The 20,953-nt window shown below is 43.4% G+C and overlaps 1 protein-coding gene across 3 annotated transcripts in view; it reads left to right on the top strand.

Annotated features, from left to right (window-relative positions):
• AFF2 (AF4/FMR2 family member 2) overlaps positions 1-20,953 on the top strand; it is a 524,595-nt gene that overhangs the window by 480,318 nt on the left and 23,324 nt on the right. For 2 of the 3 annotated variants that reach the window (XM_019540274.1, XM_019540272.1), the window contains 4 exons: positions 9,745-9,907; positions 10,471-11,490; positions 13,662-13,786; positions 20,041-20,272. In XM_019540274.1, the coding sequence (XP_019395819.1) occupies positions 9,745-9,907; positions 10,471-11,490; positions 13,662-13,786; positions 20,041-20,272 (1,540 nt within the window). The remainder of the gene's footprint in view (positions 1-9,744; positions 9,908-10,470; positions 11,491-13,661; positions 13,787-20,040; positions 20,273-20,953) is intronic. The other variant, XM_019540273.1, reaches the window with a different exon arrangement.

Here is a 20,953-nt window from a genome sequence, read left to right as displayed (position 1 = left end):
ACTCCATTCCGTTGGGCCTGGACCCCCGATGAATACTTTAAAAAGGGCTTGTACCAGGGCACTAGGGTGCCTGCTACTGAATAGTAGTAAATGGGCTCAGCTGCCACTCACCAGGTGGGAGTTGCTATGGCAACAGAGTGGGTCAGCTGACCGCCAGGGGGCAGGGCCTGGCCTTTATAAGCAGAGAAGGCCGAGGCCAGAGTCAGTTCCCCTGCTGGCAGCCTAGGAGGAAGAGGGAGCTCTGTTAGAGCAGAGCAGAGCAGAATATAATATAATATAATATAACATAATATAATATAATATAGAAGCCTGATGGCTGGAGAGCGCTGGCTTGACAGTACTGGGTGGAGGAAACCCTGATGAGGAGACGTGAGAGGGAGCCAGGTTTGCTTGGAGCTTATGTTGGAATCCCGGAGGGGAGATTTCTGTTGTGCTTGGGAGTTATGTTGTAACCCAGGAAGGGGAGATCTTGGATTTGTGTTATTGTTACAACCGGAGGACCAGGCGAGGCTGTAGGGGTGGAGGAGGCCTCGTTAGGAGCTCCCCAGCAAAGTGGGGGTGTTCCTGGCACCACAGGGGGTGCCGCGTTTTGGGGGTGTCCCGACCCCAGGCCAGTGTGGGCAGCTTCGGGAAGAGCTCGGCACGTAGGCAGAAGCCCCAGTGGGGCATAGGCCCGAAGAGGCGGGTCTGGGGGCCAGGTAAGGCTAAGGCCGCCTGAGCCCCAATCCAGGGAAGACCGAGTCCGGCATAGAGGGCCCCAGTGCGGGTGGAGAGCGCGAGAAGGGCCCCAGTGGGGGCGAGAGTATATTGGAGCAGGCCCCGGGAGAGCACGGCAGGGAGTACCCGGTACAGCAAGGCAGGCGCCGTGCCAAGGAGGGCAGGAAGGCAGCCTCCCATTGATAATATACCAGCAAGACGTGATGGGCGAGATAGAGGGTGCATTCAAGACCCAATTTGGCACGGTAGCCAGGGGGCGCTAGGGGAGGTCACGGCGCCCCTAGAGAGCGTCCTGTCACAGGGCTCGATACAGCTTTCCATGCCTGTGTCAACCTGAGCTGTGAAAGTTGAGCTATGTGTCCAACAAGCCTGTGCATAAATAATTTAATACAAACCTATGAGAAGGTGGCAAAGAAATCACTCAGAGCGAGCCTTCCTTTAAAAAGAAATCTAATGGCAGCCATGTATAAATTCGGAGGTATAGATGTGAACAATTCATTATACAAGTCATGACAGCTCCTCCTCAAATTAGAAGAGAATATTACTTCCTGATAATGGAATCAAACTTCGTTACTGAGCCGTTACGGCGTTACATTCTGACACTACATATTAATCTGCGAGGTGCCTCTCTTCCATCTGCTGGAATAATGCAAGAAACCTTTGGTTAACATTTGCGCAGAATTCAAGTGCATGCATAACCCCTGTTTAAAGTCTTTGAGGGTTGTGTGGTTGTTCACGACAAACAGGACCGGTGCAGATCGTTGGCACTGGTTACAGTACTTTACTCTGAGATTGTCCAAACAGGAGTTCATAGGGAGTAGGGTAGCACTCCTTCTGAGTAAGAATATCACAACCTGGCCCACCCATATCAATTGGAATAGGAGCCCCACTGAATTCAGAGCATAATAAGCGATCCTTCTTGTCCCCTGCAGTCTAAAAGGACAATTCAAACAAAGGATGAGGGGAGTATGACAATCCCTATTGTATAGATGGGTAACCGAGCCTGAGATATTGCCGTCTCCTGCATCCAGGCCAGCTTGAACCCCCAAAACATCATTTCTATCAGATCTGCAGTCTTGTTTTCCATACTTCTTTTGAGTGAGCTTTGTGTACAATTAGAGAGCACCCCTTCTTGTGAAAATACATTGCCAGCATTGATGAACGGTTGACTCACTGGTCAATCCCCATGTACATTTTCCCACTGCCCAACAGCGCTCTGCTTTCTCAAACATTTACATTTTGGTTTCCACATGGTGTGATTGAACAAGTGGTCAATTCATCATTCCTGTGGGATTCTTTAGGGGAAAAAAAAAAAAAAGGAAGACTTCTGATGAATAAGTCCATTGTTGGCAGGTACAGTCAATTAGCTAAATTCTCTTCCCAGCAATTAACATTACTAACCCTAATTGGTGAAAAGCTTTGGCAGATGCCTTGGAAGTTGTTGCTGATTTCTGTCCTTTGAGGAGTTTCCCTGCAGAAGTGTGAAATTATACAGTAGATTTTTTAGAGATGTATTTACAGAGCAAAGAGTTGATTATTTAACATATGAGAGGCTAATGATTCTTAATATCACACATTATCTTTGTTCTAACTACCAGGTTTAGTCTCAAAAGCTGTTTATTAAAATATTAGAGTAAATGATGTGTTGAAAATAATGTAATAATAGTCTGGTGAAAAAAGCATGTGTAAATTGCACATCAGGCCTTCATTTTCTAGGCAGCCTCATAAGCCAGGCGCACAAGAACGCCACATCTGTTTTCAGAGGCTTCACAAACATGAATGAGTAATTTAGGAAAACAGATGAGAATTGAAATTTTAGCAGATCACCCACAGGAGCAAGTCAGTGAAAAAGAAAGACTGGGTGCCATTACACGCTTGCTGTAATGCTCAGGGTGGAACCGGGTCGTGAGCCCGGCTGTCGGCTTACAACTCCCGTGGAGGCCGGCTCAGCAAGCCTCTGGTTCACATCCCCCAGATCGACATGTACGTTTGCTGTCTCATATTTTGCGCTTATAGGAACAAAGTGTAAAAGTGTGTCTTAAAGTTCGTCTGTGCCAGCATTCCCACACGCACCAATAAACATCCAGATCATTGGGAAGGGGAAGTGGATGAAGGCTTCAAGACACTCCCAACAAAAAAGTTTCCCTCCTACCTGCTTCCAGACACCCCTTTTGCACGCCTCTCCCATGGACCACCTGCATAACCCTGTGCTTGTCGTGTCAACCCACGAAGCAAGCAAGCACAGATGTCTTTGAAAATGAGCTCAAAGGGGACATCCAGATGAGCGCACACATGTTTCCCTGGGGACAAACAGCAGTAGTAAGTTGTCCCAGGTGAGATAGGAGAGGCTGAGGGCAGCACCTGGGCTGGCTTCAGCAGCCTTACCTGGAGTCGTAGGGGCCTCCCAGGGCTTCAGCAGTGGCAATTTGGGCACTCAGAGTCTGGCTGGAAGCAGAGTGTGGCTCTGGCCAGCCAGGCTCCAGGTTCAGGTGGCACATGCTACCGCCACATGTGCCACCCCATTTTTTTCTGCCCCCAGGATATCCCAGTGTCAAAACCCCCCACCATGCTGCAAAGTAGCAGTGCAGCAAGCGCCTGCATGAAGGCAAATGAGGTTTGTGATACCTTCTGCAAACCACACATGCACACTCATCTGCATGCGCTTCAAGGGGCTGCTTCTTCTCTTCTTTATATAATAGAGGTCACAGGGTTGCTACTCTCATTTACACCCATGCATGGGCGGATCTAGGATTTTGAAAAGGGGGGTGCAGATGGTGTGGGGCATCATCACATATAACATGATATAGATATGTCCCCAGTTGAAGAGAAACTAGAAGCTTTAGTACAATTCTAGGGGCCTAGCACTATATTATTCAGCTTAAGATCAAAGCAAAAACAAATATAACTGTACTGGAATGTGCACAAATTTTCTAGGTAATACAGTCATTTTAAAAAACACAAGAAACTAGGCACAAATGGTCAAAATAGTCAAACATACTGTTTCATGAGTCCTGTAGTCATTATAGTTGAATGGATGTCTCTTACTCAGATTCATAAAGCAACGTCTAGTCTTCTTGAGCCTGTCAGCAGTGCCTCCACCCCAGGCCGTGAGTTTTAAAGCCTGAGTAGAACAGGAATCAAAGGAGATGCAACTGCCACCCCTCCACCCTGCTAGCAAGATCCTCCCCTGCACCTGTGTAAATGGGGAATCCGGTCCAAATTCCCCATTAGCTAGGAGTGTACCAAGAGTTTGTGTGGTCTTAAAGAAGAGTCCTTACAGCAGCGCGCTGCCACTGTCGTTGCTCCGAGCAGGGGCAGTTTGCACGCGGCTGCTGTGCAGGACCGCGCCAGCTTGCAGAGTGCTGGGGTAGGAACATGTGGTAAAACAAAGGGGGCGACCAGTTCGGCTCTCCCCACTTACCGGTCAGGAAGGATCGTGATTGGGACTCAGGAACTTCTGGTGTGTCTTTTTAGCCTGCAAGCCCTTTGGCTCATGAACTTTCCTGAACTATCTACTTCCACAGTGCCTTTCACAGCAGATCCCTAGACGCGGCCGGGGTCTCTCGTCACAACTAATAATCATTTCTCTTTTAAGCATTGTTAAACCCAGGCAGGATTTCACTCTGTGATGCATTCATCATCATCATTAGTAGTATTGTCATCATCAAACATTTTTTTCAAGTATTCAGGAAAATATAACTGCTCCTCTCCTGGTGGGAATATAGAATTCAAGAGCTTTGAATCCTAGTGTTTTCTACACCTTTTAATTGTTCAGCAGCTGGTTTCTGATGGTAGCGTTCTTTAAATTAGTTTCAGATATTGCTCTTGCTAGCATCCTTAGCCTGAAACTTTGCAGCCAGGTAAAAACTTGCTTTATGACTCTCCTATAATTACAAATCCCAATCCGCTGGCTTGCATCAGTAAGTGTTATTGCATGAGTATGCGTTTGCTGAATCAGGCCCATGATCTATACAGAAAAGCACTTTCTAATTCTACGCTTAGCATGAAAAAAGTGGCTTCTGGGGAGAGAGAGTTCCTGTCAACGGATATGCTTATGCTACAAATAAATAAAAATAAATAAATAAAGGTGTTGTAGTCTCTCCGTTAAACTCATCTTCCCCTTGGAAATGAAGATTTTTTTCCCTGCATACTTGTGTGTGAAAGGTCCATATACTTTCTTCTGTTCCGCTGAACAGCATTATTAGAGGTTGATTGTGCATGTAGCTATATGCAAGATGCTCTTTATCTTTAGCTTCATGAGATATTAGGAAAGGCATTTCAGGCCTTATCTGATTGTGTGGCAATGCATACAAACAGGGTTACTCTGCAACTCAAGCTACATGATGAAAAGTGAATGCTTCTGCTTTAAAAATCTAGATTGGCAACGATGTCTTAGCATGAAGCCGTCTGGTGTAGCCAAGGCATAATTTTATTATCCTAGATGAAAGACAAATATGACCTCATTGTGTTGTATGAAAAACATTATTTTGATTCTGTCTGGTTCCTGCAAGCTTGCTGAGCTATGTTATTCAGTAATGTTTGGCATATGATAACTTATCTGAGACTGGTGCACAACAAGAAAGAAAATAAGGCCAGGTTGAGGCTGACATGCATTTCCATGGTTTTGTTCTTACTCTTTGAGCTTTTTGTCAGGCAGTTACAGTCCTTCCCTAGATTTTTTATATAAGTAAATACTGGCTGCAGCACTTATTCGCTTCCAGATGCACTTCAAAGATTGGGTTGTACTTAAATACCTGAATGATCTGAGCTCTTGCCTCTGAGAAAGAGGCCTCTCTCTCTCCCTCTCTCTGATCCATTGCATGCGATGAAACCCATTATATCAGATATGTTGATCTCAGAGTGAACACTCAGGAGCCCTAACAGAGCATCTGCAGAGGAGGTCATGTCTAGGAAGAAATACAGAGTTTACATATGGCTTCATCTTTAAAACTAGCTCCCCATTTGAACTGCTCAGGGAATGGCATTGTCTTCTTATATGGAGTTTTGACATTTTCATTTTTATTTAAGATGGAGGTACGCTCTTGACAAGACGTTGAAAAGTGGAATTCATTATGAAACAAAAGGGTCCGATTCAGAAAACCCGAAACAAAATACTTTGACATTCCCTAACAAAACTTTTTATCCTGGAGTCATCTCAATTCCATATTTTCACATTTTGGGCTCCATTTTGTTGTAGGAAACAAAGACATCTGATTTTTCAGATTCAATGTTAGAATTGTCTAGGATTTCCCCCCTTTTTCTCTTCTTTAAACAGCAAAAAAAGAAACTTCTCCCCATCCCTTTCCAGTAGAAATGAAGCCAAAAGATAAAATATGAGATGAGATGGAAACACTCTTCTTCCATTGTTATTGTTTGCCAACAGGACAAAGTTGGCAAATGTTAACAAAGGATTTAGACTGTCGGGGAAAAAAACCTTCTTTACTACACTTTCAATTTCTTAACTTTTCCAGGAAGAAAAAATAAAAAAGAGTGCAGAATGAATTCCCTATCCCATAACACACGCACATATTTTTTGGAAAAAAAAGAAGAAAGAAAAAATGCCAAATATCAAAACGAATGTGAAAAGCTGAACACTTTTGTTTCTAGAAATTGAAAACAAAACCTGTCAAATATAATTTGTTGTTTTAACAATGCCAAAACTGTTGAAATCCCTATGCTTTTGCAAAGATTTGTATTTTAAGTTATCTGTTTTTTTCCCAGCAGGTTTAGCTAATTCTAGTATTAATTCAGTGGTCGGAAAGGTCCCTTTTTAAATAATGTATTTAATGAGCGACAAAGTTAGTGGTGTGTTACAGCTCCCCAAATGGCTAGCTTTGTTTCAATAATGCACCATAAAGCACCCAGATGTTCTGTTAATGGGAACTAGATGTGTTTATAAATATTAAAAATGTATGAAATCAGCCAGACCAGCATTATGTGATCAGACCTTCATTTTTCATTTTTAAAACCATCACTCCTAAAACTCAGTTCAAGAAAGGAATTTAGCACAGGCTTACATTTAAGCCTGTGTTTAAGTCCCATTGGGTGCATCCATACATGCACTTTACTGTGCATTAAACTAATTAAATGCACAGTAAAACATCACCGTCTACATGTGCACAACAGTTACTGTGTAGTAGATTAATTTAAAGTGCATTTTGCTAATACCAAGAGATGCAGGTTCTAGAAAACAGTGATTTAAACTGATGTGCCAAAGTGCATGCTTAGATGCTGACCGGGAGCTGCTGCAAATCGCTCCCAGTCAGCCCAGGTAGCTGGAAACCACAACTGCTGCCTGGCTAAGCCCTGAGCTCTTGTGGGGAGAGAGGGGAGCTATCATATCATGGCAGTTCCCAGCTGTCTGGGGGCAGCTCCAAGCCACGTGGAGCCTGGGGTTAGCTAACCCTGTGCTCTGCACGCCTCAGAGCTGCCTCCAGAACTGGGGACAGCTCCCCCCACCCCCCGAGAGCCCAGGCCTGACCCCCTGTGTCCCTTGCCAGCCTGGGGCTGCCCCCAGTGCCCCCTGCCAGCTGAGGGCTGGCACCCAGGGGAGCCTGGAGCTCCCATGGCTGCTGCAGGGGGGCAGAGCAGGCAGGAGCATCCCTGAACTAGGCTGCTTCTTTTGGGCTCAATTGGCTCGTGACCCCAGTGCAAATGTAGACATGCGCCCAGGAGCAGCTTAATGCGCCTCAATTTACTGTGCAGTAAATTGAGGCGCATTAATTAATTGCACATGCAGACACACCCAATGACTTTGGTAGAACCCAGAGCCTTTTCTCAATGGGGATGCTTTCCTAGGGCAGCCATAGTGAGAATAGTTTAATGCTAAGACCTGGGTCAGGGACATGCAAGCAAGAATTCATTAATATTGCAATAAATTCAGGATCACTTTGGCATCTGATGCTTGCCATTATACTGAAAACCGTGCGCTCAAATGTTAACGGGCACATCAAGGATAGATGATCAGATCCTCCTGTTCCAAAAGCATCAGTGTCTACCCCTAGAGCTAATGGAGCATCTACATTAACTATTAAATTAGGGACTTCAGTGCACATCTGGACAGTTCTGATTCCTTTCAAGGATGTGTAGTGGTACAGAGAGAGAAAGGGAGAGAGAGCAGGTTATTACAATGGTCACGAAATTATCAGTCTCATTAGACTTGAAACCTGTTTATTAGAAAATCATTTACAATGTTTTTCTTCCCTACTGGAGCAGAACGCTTCTTATTTACACGGTTCACTTTAGGGGTAGCATTTAATATTGAGCTTTCACATCTTAGGATCATGTTCTGTTTGGAAGATAAATACAAGGTTTCATGTTTCTTGAAGTAGGCCATGTTGTGGGGGAATGAGTCCATGTCCAGCTGTGGTGGGTTGGGAAGGGCCTTGCGTGGCTTAGAGAGATAATTACTTCCCCAGCCACAGTGGGAGGCGTGGCTTTTCAACGGCTGAGTATTATGGGTGAAGAGTGCAAGTAACTTAAAATGAAGGAAATATTAAGGACTGCCATTAGCAATATTTTTGGTGACCTTAGAGGAGCAGGATGAGACTCACTGTTTGTTTGGCCCTTGTCCTTTCAAGTATGTTGGCTACTATATCTTGGAGGTCATTGGCAACACATCGGGGGTGCACACGCACCCCCTGAGATCAGCCGTGTACTCAGTGGAAGCGCCAGCTGTGAAACTGGAAGTGCACTTCCTGGCTCAGCAATTGCCGGTGGGGGATCCCCCCAGCTGGCAATCGGACACTGGGGGACCCCCCTCTCTCCCACTGACAGTAGGCTGCTGGGGGACTCCTCCCCCCATTGGCAATCTGGTGCCCCCCCAGACTTGGGAGCTACCAGTTGTCCATGTTTGAGGTGATAGTTCCTTGACACTTGTCTCGTGAACTTGTTTGGTTGGGTAGGGAAGAGCACATACGTAAGTGGCTGGAGATCTGCTTGGGGGAGCATGGAGCAGAAAGGCAGATAGTTAAGAGTGGAGAAAAAAAGGGTTATAACTCACAGAAAACTCCTTGGCTTTGGAGGATGATTCAATACAGGACACACATCCTATGATATATTAAGGTAAAGTATTGAATATCCATAAAGGAGTACTAGCAAATGGTGTCAATTTTCAAACACTTTGCTTTGTCAGCTTCACAAATTTAAAATCAATCATCAGACAGTCTCTGTATAGATCAGTTGAACAGACGTAAAACCCGACGGTTATCTCACTGGTGAAAATCTTAAAATTAAAAATGAATTTATAAAGACATTGATTGGCAGACTTCCATAATACTAAAAAATGGGGTCCTGCAACTGATCAGTGCGAAAAGAAATGCCGGAAGAGGTAACAGGGTAGCAGCTAATCCATCTGTCTTGGGGACAACGAAATAGCTTCTATGGAAACTTTCATTTGCAATAAGAGCTCCATTTTCTTATTGAATTGTCACAAACACAGGAAAACCCAGCTACAGCTGAAGAATCGCTGGGCAACCTCTGGAGAGTGATCATAAATGTCTAAGTTTTGTATAACAAAACCTAAATAAAAGGTTCGTTTGGTGTTAAAACAGGCATTCATCAAAATTATTTTTGAAACCTTTGGTTCACTGTTAGTTGCCTAATATCCTTCATTTAGCCATAAATGATACTTGTACCAAAAATGAAGATTTTGCATTTCTATTAGCAGATTATTAAAATATGACTGTTTCATATTTGCAGCTCTCAGACCAATATGCCCAGGTTTGTGACACCAAACTATTCCTCACGGGATGACGACGATGATATCGTTTCTATTAACTGCATCAGCAGTGTGTCCCACCATGCAGAAGTGTAAAGCATTCACAAACTGGAGGCAGATCCTCTAGTGCCATCTAAGCAAAATACCCATTTACAACTTTACTAAGTCAACCATATGTGAATGGGAGTTTTGGGGAGGGCACAACCATGGGCACCAACATAGGTTTTTTTCCCCCCTAGGTTAGAAGACTAAAATAGAAAAATAGGGACCTAATAAGCTAAGACAAATGGCTGTTTTCTGCCCGGCAGTGGGCTCCCTTTGCAGGCAGCGCACGGCGCGGGCTTGGCGCATTCCAGCGGGGGCTCCGGGAGCTCCAGTGAATCCGAGAGCAGCTCCGAGTCGGACTCCGACAGCGAGAGCAGCTCCAGCGACAGCGAGTGTAACGAAGAGTCACGCAACGCGACTCCAGAGGTAAAGCTACAGACCCTTTTCCACATCCGTCCCAACGTGCCCATAGCTCGTTGTCCCCGCAATTCGCCGCCCCCTTCATTGTCATTGAAAGCACAAACTTTTTACCCTTCAGAGAAACATGCGAGTCTTGTTCAGTTTGCTGTTATTTACTGGCTTCCCCTCCTGTGCCATCAAACGTATGACCCACATACTCATTTTAGCTTTTGGGAAAACCTCCTGGCCTACATTTGAATTACTCTAGAGAAATATTTAGATTTTTGCCTAGTAGCAGGGAAGATTTTATTGACACAGTAGTCATCTGGGATGAGGGAAAAGCAGCACGACAAAAATGATATCTGTAGGGACCTGCTTAACTTTTTAGTTGTATTAAATTTCTCCAGGGCCACATTGTAAACCAGATAAGGAAGCCTAATTAACCATAAATAGTCCATAAATACTACAGTAAAACTAGCAGTAACCACTGGTTGACTGAAATAAAAGCCTGCGTTCAAAACGTAATTCTCATCTAAATTAGAAAGCATTGCTCCTCTAAGATCGGTTCCCTTTTGTTCCCCAACCTGCAGCCTGAGCCTCCCTCCACAAACAAATGGCAGCTGGATAAATGGCTGAATAAAGTGAATCCCCATAACAAGGCCATCATCAACAACCAAAACGAGACTCATGGCGATAACAGTTCTCAGTCGCAAAGCAACCAACAGGCGGAAGGGCAAAACAAAGGGAAGCTTAATAGCCTGCCCCAGACTGATTCCAAAGACCGGGCGATCCTTAGTCCCATCCGGGAGAAAGCCAAACCACGAGTTGCCCAGAAAACCCCAGAGGCAAAAAGCTCCAAGCAGAAGTCACCAGCTCATAATGAGCCAACGTCACAAAGGACTACGGGGAAAAAGCAACCCAAAAAGGTAGAAAGGACTTCCAGTGTAGAAGAGTATAACTGGCCCAAACCAAATAATACCAGCACCACTCCCAAAGAAAAAGATACCCAGGAACCTGCAGAACAGCAGAAGGTTCGGACAAAAGCATCCGTCGGAAAGACAGCTCCCCGAAAAGAACCGCGAACCAGCGCCGGACTCGCTTCCGAGAAGAAAAAGTATCGAGGCCCCAGCAAAATTGTCCCGAAATCTCGCGAATTTATTGAAACCGATTCCTCTACTTCTGATTCAAATACAGACCAGGAAGAGAGTTTGCAGGCTAAAATATTACCTGCTTGCAGTGGGCCTGCCAATGGCATCAAAGTGAAAGACTCTGGGAGTAACATCCTCAGTGTCAGCAGTTTAACCAGCAACGGCAGCAACACATCAATAGACCAGACGAGCAATGATTTAGAGGAGCAGCTGTTTTCACCTATCCCGATCGTGCAAAATGAACTTCTGTCCCCACTGAGGGAATACGAAGAGCTCAAATCCCTCTGGGTCAAAATAGACCTTAGCTTATTGTCTAGAATACCTGGACAAGAGCCGTTTGAGACCACGTCAGTGAAAACCGAACCGAGAGAGGCAAATGTGAAACACAGGCGACCATCTCGAGAATCCCCTACCCCGGCTGCAGTGGAAAAACCTTCTACGAAATCCAAAAGGAAGCACAAGGTAAGCAATTTTCTAGTCCAAGGGAGGATACCCTGTTTCTTTATGTTCGTTCGGAGGGTACCAATGTCACCAGAGCTTCCCCGAGATGCCCTTCTTCAAACCTGCCCCAAGCATCTCAGCAGAGATCTAACGGAAAACTCAGTGCTATGGCGAGATGTCATATTACTCCGGTTTTATTGTTTTTACAAAAGATGCGACACTGCATTTACTAGCATCTTATAAATTATCATCATAAACTATTTAAAGCCAACCTCTAGCTATCGAAATCAATCTGTGATATATCTTTGATGTTTTCCCATTGTAGCTGCTCACTCGCCTATTACTTTGCAGTGTTCAATAATCTACAGTGGGCCTTCCAATACCGACTAGTGCAAATTGCTCGGGTTTGCCTGCATCCAGAAAATATGACTTCTGTTTGGGTGGCAGGTTTTTACTGTCTGAAGAATTGGGGCCTATTCACCACTGGTTTAAACGAGAAGAGCCTCGTTAAAGTCAATGGAGTTGTACTTGCCTATGTTCCTGGTAAACATAGTCTGTAAAATATAGTGTTGTTCTGTAAGCAAATGGGGTTTATAGAAGTATCATTTGCTTAACTAGATGTTCTCTCTTTGCAACTCTCTGAGAAGCAGAATGGATATCAACTTAGGGGAACTATGTTTTATCATGTGTTTTATATTATTGATGCCCAAGGGTATCCTATCTTTTGGGATATGACAGTATGCATCAAACTAAATGTGTTTCCAGAAAAGAAACTGAGGATTTTTATCATAAATGAATATTTGCAGTGTTTTTTCCAGCTGAAATGGCTATTCCCTGGTGTCTCAGAAGGGAGACATCATTTCATATTTTATACCCCAAATTTGATAAATCATTGCAAATGTGACTCCAACCATCATTTCTATTGGCCCCCTGAACTGTATTAAAATGCTGATTTAGAGCAGTCTGAAGACAGAGGGAGAGAGCTAATACAAGACAAAGGTCTATAGCCCTTGCTCCTCTGAGTAGTCGCACTGACTTCAGATTGAATTCAGTGGGAATAATCACCTGAGTAAGGTGAACAGTAACTCATACCGCTCATCTCTACTTTACGCCTCTTGTTTAAACTGACACAGAAAAAAAGTATGAATGATGCGTGTGGGTGCGCCTGCATGCAGGCATGCACACATCCACATCCATGCACGTAGTTATGTTGAGGCTTATGGTAACCATTTCATTGGTAATTTCCTGGGGTTTAAGTTTCAGAGGAGGACTCCTGGCTAAAAGAAGAATACAGTATTGGTATCTAAACCCAAGGCTCTGGAAAGATAATGGGATATGTAAAAGAGAGACCTTCATCACCTCGTTAGCTGGGGCTTTGAATCAAGGACTGGCATAGTGAAAGGGAACTCACTCTGAGATGTTAGGGTACTGCACTAGAATAGAAATATTCAGGTAAGTATTCAAACAGCCTTTTTCGTTTCCTTTGTTAGGGCTGTATGTTCATCGTTAGCTTTGCTCACAGTGACACTAGAAAATCAAGCCAGCTAGAATGACTTTTGGGTGTGGGTGTGCTACACCTAGTTAAAACATGACTTGAAATAACCAGTTCAGGGTTTTTAAGTGATTTTATTAGCACCATTTATTTTAGGCAATTGTTGGGTTTGAGAGCAAGTAGGCAGTTATAATATGCTTTACCTATAACATCTTGGTTGAAACCCTGGGATCGTGCAACAGGGGATCTTGTGTGTGTTAATGGCCATCACCGTGGGGCTCTGTTGTGGAAGCTGTAACTCAGGAGGAATCGTTCTTCATGTAAGTCGACTTGTTGACTTCATGTAAATCATAAGTAAATGCTGTTCAGTATTTTGTGGGATCAGGTCATTATGTCTTGATTATTAATTAAATAGCAATAGCTTACAGAAAATAGCCATGAGAATGTGGGGACTTAGCTCTTTAATATCTAGCCATGTCAGGAACTATGTGAGTTCAAGCAAAACAGAAACCAGTGTGCCCTGTATCTGCAGTGCGGTTGAGTCCGTTTAGCTCTGATTTCAGGCAGCTCTCACGTCGGTATTGTAACTGCCTCCTAATTGTTGGTGTTGTAGAGGAAATACACTGCGATTCCTGAGCTGCTCCCTAACAGGAAGGCATAGCGGTGCTCCATTTCTCAAGCTATCCATTTTTTGTTAAAGCAGTCTGAAAGCTCAGATACATATGGAGAAAGCAAGAAGCAGCGCCTGGAGGAAACCCCAGCTTCCTGCCTACTTCCACCTTGTATCTCTCCGATACCCAACCACAGATTAAGCAGCACTAAAGAGTAAGTTTTTTTTTTTCCTCTTTAACATTAAGCTTTGACTTTCTGGTAGTGTTCTCCACTATCTGTGGGTGCAGGACTGCATGATAGAGGGTGGGTATTGCTCATTGGCATGGTGTCATTGTTTGCATAAGCTGTACTATGGATCCAGTTTTCCTGAATGGACCTGAGTTACCATATTACTGGACTGCAATATCACTGAAATATTGAGACATATCCTTCCAGCTGGGCCCAAGCTGCTCTGATCAGCTCCAGCCTATGTGTTCAGACGGTCCCCCGAGAAGCGCTCTACATACGAACATACAGATCTTGTAGACTTTGTTTGAAAACATTGCTTCTGTCAATGCCAAATCTTGATTTTGCTTAGAAAAGCAGTGGGTGTGCTTTTAGTTTCAGTGGGATCACAGTTTGGCCCTTATACAAAGCTAGGAGCAATAGTTGGTAAATGCTTCAGACATGAATATTGCTTTAGAGCACATATATGCATAGTCTTAGTTTCTCTCTGAAGTACTGTGTTCCTCAGAGGTGGCTATATTGCTTCAGTAAACAGGCACCCCATAAATAACATTTATTACTATCATAATCGCCAGATTAACAATTTATAAATACAGATAGATCCTGATTCTTTTCTCTCATCAGTATGGCACTTTTATTGCCTTCAGAGGAGCCACAACTGATTTACGCTTGAGCGAGCAAAGAATCGAGCCCAGGAAGTGCGTGTTCTTGTGGGGAAAGTACCACAGTAACTTTTAAATATGTAAAAATGGTCAGAAATTGATGGGCATGCAGTTTAAATCTATACAGAATTCTGCAGATTATAATCTTATTTTCACTGGTATTACTCCCTGCGAGCTGTTATTGTTTTAATCTAGATATGAAGATAATAGTCTCTGAAAATATAGTCTGATCCTGTATATGATAAAACTGGAAACAGCTGAGAGTTGCAGGTCGTGGTGTGGTTTGTAACGTGCATTTAATAAGCATCATGATGGGTGTTGCCTGATTGTCATTCCTGGGAATACAGCGAGCTGAGATGTATCGCAGAGGGAATAAAAAATTATCCATCCCCAACACCTCCACAATCCATTAAAAAAATCTTTCTATTCCTGTCTTCAACAAGCCCTCAGGATCCACCCCCAACCTGATGTTTCTTAATTTGAGCTTGTTTTCCAGGTCATTAATTTGATTCCTTAGAGCTTTCAAGCCTTTGGTATTCTCTGTTAAAATATAATTGTGTCCATCAATAGTTATTTCCATATGTTAGCTTTTTCTCTCGCCCGCCTCAAGTTGTGAACAAAAAAATTCTGACTTCTCCACTGAGGTGATTGAGACCTGGATCGCATCACATTTGTTTTAATAGCTTCTGAATTCATATTAAACAAATCCAATATGGTTTGCTAATTTGGGTCTGCAGTTCCCAGTGACAGACAGCTGAATGTAGGGCAGCCCATTTCCCAAAGATTCGGGAACTGAGAGTGTGATAGCAAATTTCGGCACAGCCCCATCTTATTTTTAAAAACTTGTCACTTATTCAAAATTAGGGGAAAGAAATAGCATTGTAGTGGCAAAATATTGTGGCTGCTTACAGATGTTAACACCCGGCCCCGCTCCCCAAAACGGCGCTTTACTTTAAATTTGGCACGCTCCCGTTCTGAGCACAGCACGTGCCCCAAAGAGGCATCGCATTAGTTGGACCTGGCTCACTTGCTTGAATCAGCCATTAGATAAAAGCACCAAAAAGCTCCACTGAAGTGCCTGATCTATACAGATGCTGCAGAGCCGGGTCCAACTAACATGATGCCTCTTCCCGTAAAGCGCGGTTTTTTTTAAACGTTTGTAAGCAGCCATAAAGACAAGCTTAGTCATTTCAGTCATGAATTTTCTTCTCAATGGTTCAGCATTTTAATTCAGTAGAGCCGTGCTAGTCTGGTACTTAATGAGTGAGAACTACTGCGAAATAGTGAATGAAGCCCCAATCCTGAGGACCCCCATGACCTTAAGTAGATCCTGCATATGTCCAAGGGTCCACCCCTGCAGAAATGGCTGAAGATTGGGATCTGTGGGCCAGTTTTTAAAGATACTGAGACCCCCTAAACGATGCAAGTAGGACTCTCCTGGGGCTTTCAGAAATACCTAGAAACTTAACTCTCATTGAAAGCAATGAGCTACATGCCTATATGATTTCTGCACCATCTAAACACCTTTCAAACTAAGTGAGTAGAAACAAGAGGATAAGCAAGGACTCAGTCTCAGATTATTTTTAGAGGGCTACATGTGTCAGTGTGTAGGTCATTATACATATCATTTGCATATATTTCCAAAACATGAGCAAGTTCCAAAACTGCAGGGGAAAGCAGGGTATTTGCTATGTTCAAATGATCAGTTTTGAACCTAATAGCAATCTGCATGCACAAATTTAAACGCACATAATCTGGCCATTTAGTTATAGTAACAACGTCATCAACTAGGCGTCTCTCTGTGTCTTCCTTTAAACAAGGGTCAGCAACGTTTCCCAGCAGTGGGCCAGAATAACCCAGCTTGTTGCCAAGTTGGCCACTACTGCCACTGCTTCTCTCCACCACCGCCGTTCTGTGCCACCCATTCATGGCATAGTTCGCAGACACTGCCCAGTGTGGGATGGGCACCCCCCCAGCCCTGAACGCCACCAAAACCCTTGCTCTGTGCGTCAGATCAAATGGCTGTGCAAGCCAGGTCCAGCCCACGAGCCATAGGTTGCCGACCCCCATTATAAAGCATCCTGGGCTTCTTTCTTTTCCCATATCTAAACCAAGATATTACATATATAATGATTTCAAAGAACGATAACTCAACGTTAATAATTTCTAAGACTCTGCATTGTGCTAGTGAATGCATTGTGATATGTCAGGTACCAATATTTGTTTTACTAGGATATCTCCCTGAGAGCATTCAGTTAAACTTGGGCAGGAACAGTTTATACACCGCAATTTTGAATGCAGTTTCAGGCTGGCTAAAACTATGTGCAAAATGGGGTTGAATTCAGCACATATCTTCAGCCTTCTCTTATTTCAGGAGCGTCAAACCCATCCAGCCTAGCAGGCTCCAGATTGGGCCCACAAATCAGTCCCGCATGTGCTGGCTCCAGTCCCACTCACCACAAGCAGTCGGTGCTGGCCCTGGCCCCATGCGTGGTTTGCAGAGCCGGGGCAGGTCTAGGGCTCACACTGCATCTGATGCATGGGACCAGTCTGGGGCATGCACTTGTGATACCCATGCCAGACTAGCCCTGTCCATTGGATCTGAGACCCAGAGACAACACTTCAGGCCGCGTGATAATGCTCCATGAGCCAGGTCTTTGACATCCCTGCCTGATTTCCTCCCCCTATTTTGTCCCCAGGAAAACAGAAACAAAGAGGAAAGAGAATTGGTAGTTTCAAAACTTAATAAGACTTGCATTCCTACACCATGGTATCTCCAGTGGGCCTATGCACCTCCTTTCTACAGATTGCTTTGGACATTAAGCACATGCAGCATTTTATTTTTTTTAGATCCACTACCTGTTTCGCAGTAAGAAAATTGTTATTATTCACTTGCAAAAACAATTTTGCAGGTGTAATTAATTACACATGCAGGTGATGGCAATTAATGTCTAACTGCTTGTTCAGTGGACACAGTCCAATCTGGTAAGACAACTAGTTCCCCACATTTCAACGTGCATAACAGCACTAGTAGTTATTCACATGTGCAAAATGGGAGTCTGGCTTGACAATGAGGCCCATAGAGTTAAGTATGCACATTCTCGTACAGGGAATTTCCTGTCCTAAGCAAATATTTTAGAGTATCTCTGAGATTTCCTGTTCACTTTTGTTTGACCTTTAGTGAAAGAGGCATCTGTACCAGGCAGCGTCCATTTGCTAATCCCTTGGGTGGTCACAACAGCTTTCAATGTGGCATTTTTCACAATAAAACTAGCCTAATACCTCTATGACAATGACTTCAGCTTCATTCAGTTGCTGCTGTATGGTCCAGCCTAGTGTGAGAGTGGCCTTTCCCCACTAACCCCCTGCAGAAAATTGGATACACCATCAATGTGAAGCATTTTGTTGGGAACACAGTGAGTGGACGGAAGAGAAAGCCAAATGACTAACATAGACAATGGCTTTGTCTCACTAATAGGCCAGAGATACTATAGCACACCAGAAGGAATGGATAAATAAAGGGTCAAGAATGGCAGCTTGAAATTCGAGAGTAGATGAAATTTTCCGTCTTTTAACACTGACCCTCTTGTTCTTGCTTCCTCCCCTAAAATAAACCAGGCTGAAAAAGACAGATGTGGAGACTTTTAATTTCTTAGTAATTGGCCTTCTCAGATGCAAAGATTAAACCCTGGAGCCAAAAGACCGTCAGTTCTGCTTGTATTTTTCCATGCATTTTTACCGCATTTGTCCCTAGATTATAAATATAGTTTAACTTCCAATCACATCAGCAAATTAAATCATTGAGTCTGGGTAATTATTGCAATAAATTCATTCAAAATTAGCGATTACTGCAATGAAAGACCAGTTTGTTAGCCCATTAACGGCCCAAAGCAAACTGACAATCTGGTTAACTGCTGGTTACAATTGATTTCATGGAGGCTATTGTTACCATCAATGGTTTGGTGCAAATCTAATGCAGATAATATTGCTGCAAAAATGATCGGTGCCGTTCCTCTGAAAACCGGTTTGGATTGAGAGGGCAACAAACAAACAAAATGGCGAGCGTTACTGTGGCCTGGGACTGCGATCACTCACAAGCTGCACAATGACCCTTTGAGGTCAGAGAGCCAACAGGGAAGGCTTTGAATGAGGACCGTCAGGAGACAGTAATATATGATGTCTACCCCAGTCTTCCCTGGGAGTCCTCCGTCTGTATTGGAACGTGGTTGTTTTCATTTGGTCATACTCAGTTGGCAAACATGTTTCCTGACTAAGATAGCATCCATCACCTTGTCATTGTAAGGCCATATGTATACTGTGTTTATGAAGGTTTGAAGACCTGTCAGATGGAAAAGAATTTTCAACGGGATATTTTTGTGGCATTTCAGTTGCACTGAAAAATGTCTTCAAATACCAAATGGCACTAAAATATCTTTGTTGACACAACAGGGTTTTATCTGGAAATATTAGCATGATTTTATATTACCAAAACTGACACAAAGGCCAGGATTAGGGAATGCCTGAAACAAAGATGATAATCATTAAAATTGGTAACGTTGTGCAACCCAGCCAGACGGAAATAAGAAACTGGTATTGAATGTTAGCGACTGAGAAATCAACAGGCTTGCATTGCTTGTTCCTCTTTGATTTGTGGCTCTGAAGTATTGTAAATCTATAATTCCTGACACTGACTAAAACCAACTAAGAGGGAAGTATAAATTCTTGTTGACTTAATTTGTTATTGAAAATTTTAGTCAATAATCATGAAAAGTAAATGGCTGTGTAGTGCAATATCAGTTGTCTAAGGAAAGATTAAAATTCAAGTAATCTTCATTGACCAGACTAGGGCAGTAACTAAACTAAAAATCTATGACCAAATTAACATGTTAAACAGTCAAGTTTTGTTTTTCTTTTTGTTTTTTTACATCATGGTCACAGTTTGTATGTTACTGACCATTTCTCCATAGAAGGCAGTGTTTTTGTTTGTCTTTCTTGTAAAAATCAAATTTATTTTCTAAACTAGATTCGTTCATTAACCTGCATTTGCTCAAGGACTTTTGTCAACTCCCCTCAGTTTTATGTAGCAAATGTCATTGTTTTTTCTCTAGAGGTCAAATAATTACTAGCTTGTTATGGCTGTGGTTAGTGTTGTGTAGTTGGCATAAACCGTTTTGCTCATTCACACGCTAAGGGTAGGCAAAGGAGCCCAGAAATGGCACTGAAGAAGATGTTTCATTTTAAGCACAAAAGTAGCTTTATTTGAGGACCTTTTCCCATGCACAGAGTGCTTCCTTTCCTTGGTGATGAGGCCTACTTTGAGTGCAGATTCAAGTCAGTGTTTAAAGTGCTCAGAACTCGTCAAAGTAGAGTTAAAAGTAGTCCCCCGAACAGAAGACCTTTGCAGCCCAAAAAAGCTAGACCCTCACTGGCCTCCTCATTTTATTCCTACAATGTAAGGATTGTCACACCGCCATGAGAACTGAATGTAGCTTCCAGACACATAATATGAAGGATTTGGTGGTATAGCAAATTTAAAAATACACCCAAAGGCTTGTAACACCATTCCCCTCTGTGTCCAAGGAGCAGCACTAACTCCGTTAAAAAGGCAGCTAAGAAAAGAGAAGAGAAGCTGTTCCCTCCTCCGCTCTCCCCGCTGTTGGATGAGCCAGTACACAGGCGGCACAGCAGTGACAACTCCTTCAACCAAGAGAGTAACGTCACAAACTCCTTGCAGACCAGCAGCTCTTCCTCTTCTACATCCAAACACAGAAAGAATGAAAGCAAATCCTCTGCTAACCCCAAAGGACTCTGTGTAAGTAACTGATCGGAGTTGCTGAAAGTGAACAAGATAAAACAAAAGTAACTAAGCTTTGTTCTGTTTGATTTTTTTCCTCCAATATCTTTTTCAAATCCCCCTGTAACCCCACTGAAGAGAGGCTAGGAGTGGAGCGCTGGGGAGCTGCACACTGGCAACCCTTGCAAGTTCCATTTTTAGATCAGCCTTAGGCGTCGATTTGACACTGGGTATAACTGACTACAGCACCTGGTCCCTGAGTATTGAGCTGCATTTCCAGCAATGGGCTGTCTGCATTTAGTCCTCCTATCTCTGTAGCTTTTACCACACACGTATTAGGAAAAAATTGCTTTAATGAATTTGGTGTAAGTGTCGTATATTTAATGAGTTCGGTGTAATGTTTGTATATTTCATTTGAATAATATCCCCCCCGAATTCGCCATTGAGCACTGTAGCTAAACTAGCTATCACACCTTGAACTAAGCGTGCAGCAAAAATCCATTTAAAAATGACCAGCCTGTACTATACTCAGCACCAGCATATTGGAGCATTTACATTTCTGCTGGAAGGCGCCTCCTTAATTACATTTTTCTTGTTTCCCTCCATCCACTTCAGTCCTACTTTCGTTTTCTTTAATTTTGCACCTACCAAATCCAGGGCTTCCTTACTGGTGGGTTTCACATAAGGCCCAAAACACTA

Source organism: Crocodylus porosus, unplaced genomic scaffold (assembly GCF_001723895.1).
Source record: "Crocodylus porosus isolate Cpor-Errol unplaced genomic scaffold, CroPor_comp1, whole genome shotgun sequence".
NCBI lineage: Eukaryota > Metazoa > Chordata > Crocodylia > Crocodylidae > Crocodylus > Crocodylus porosus.
Note: the sequence above shows the minus strand (reverse complement) of the source record. Positions and strands in the feature narration are given on the sequence as shown.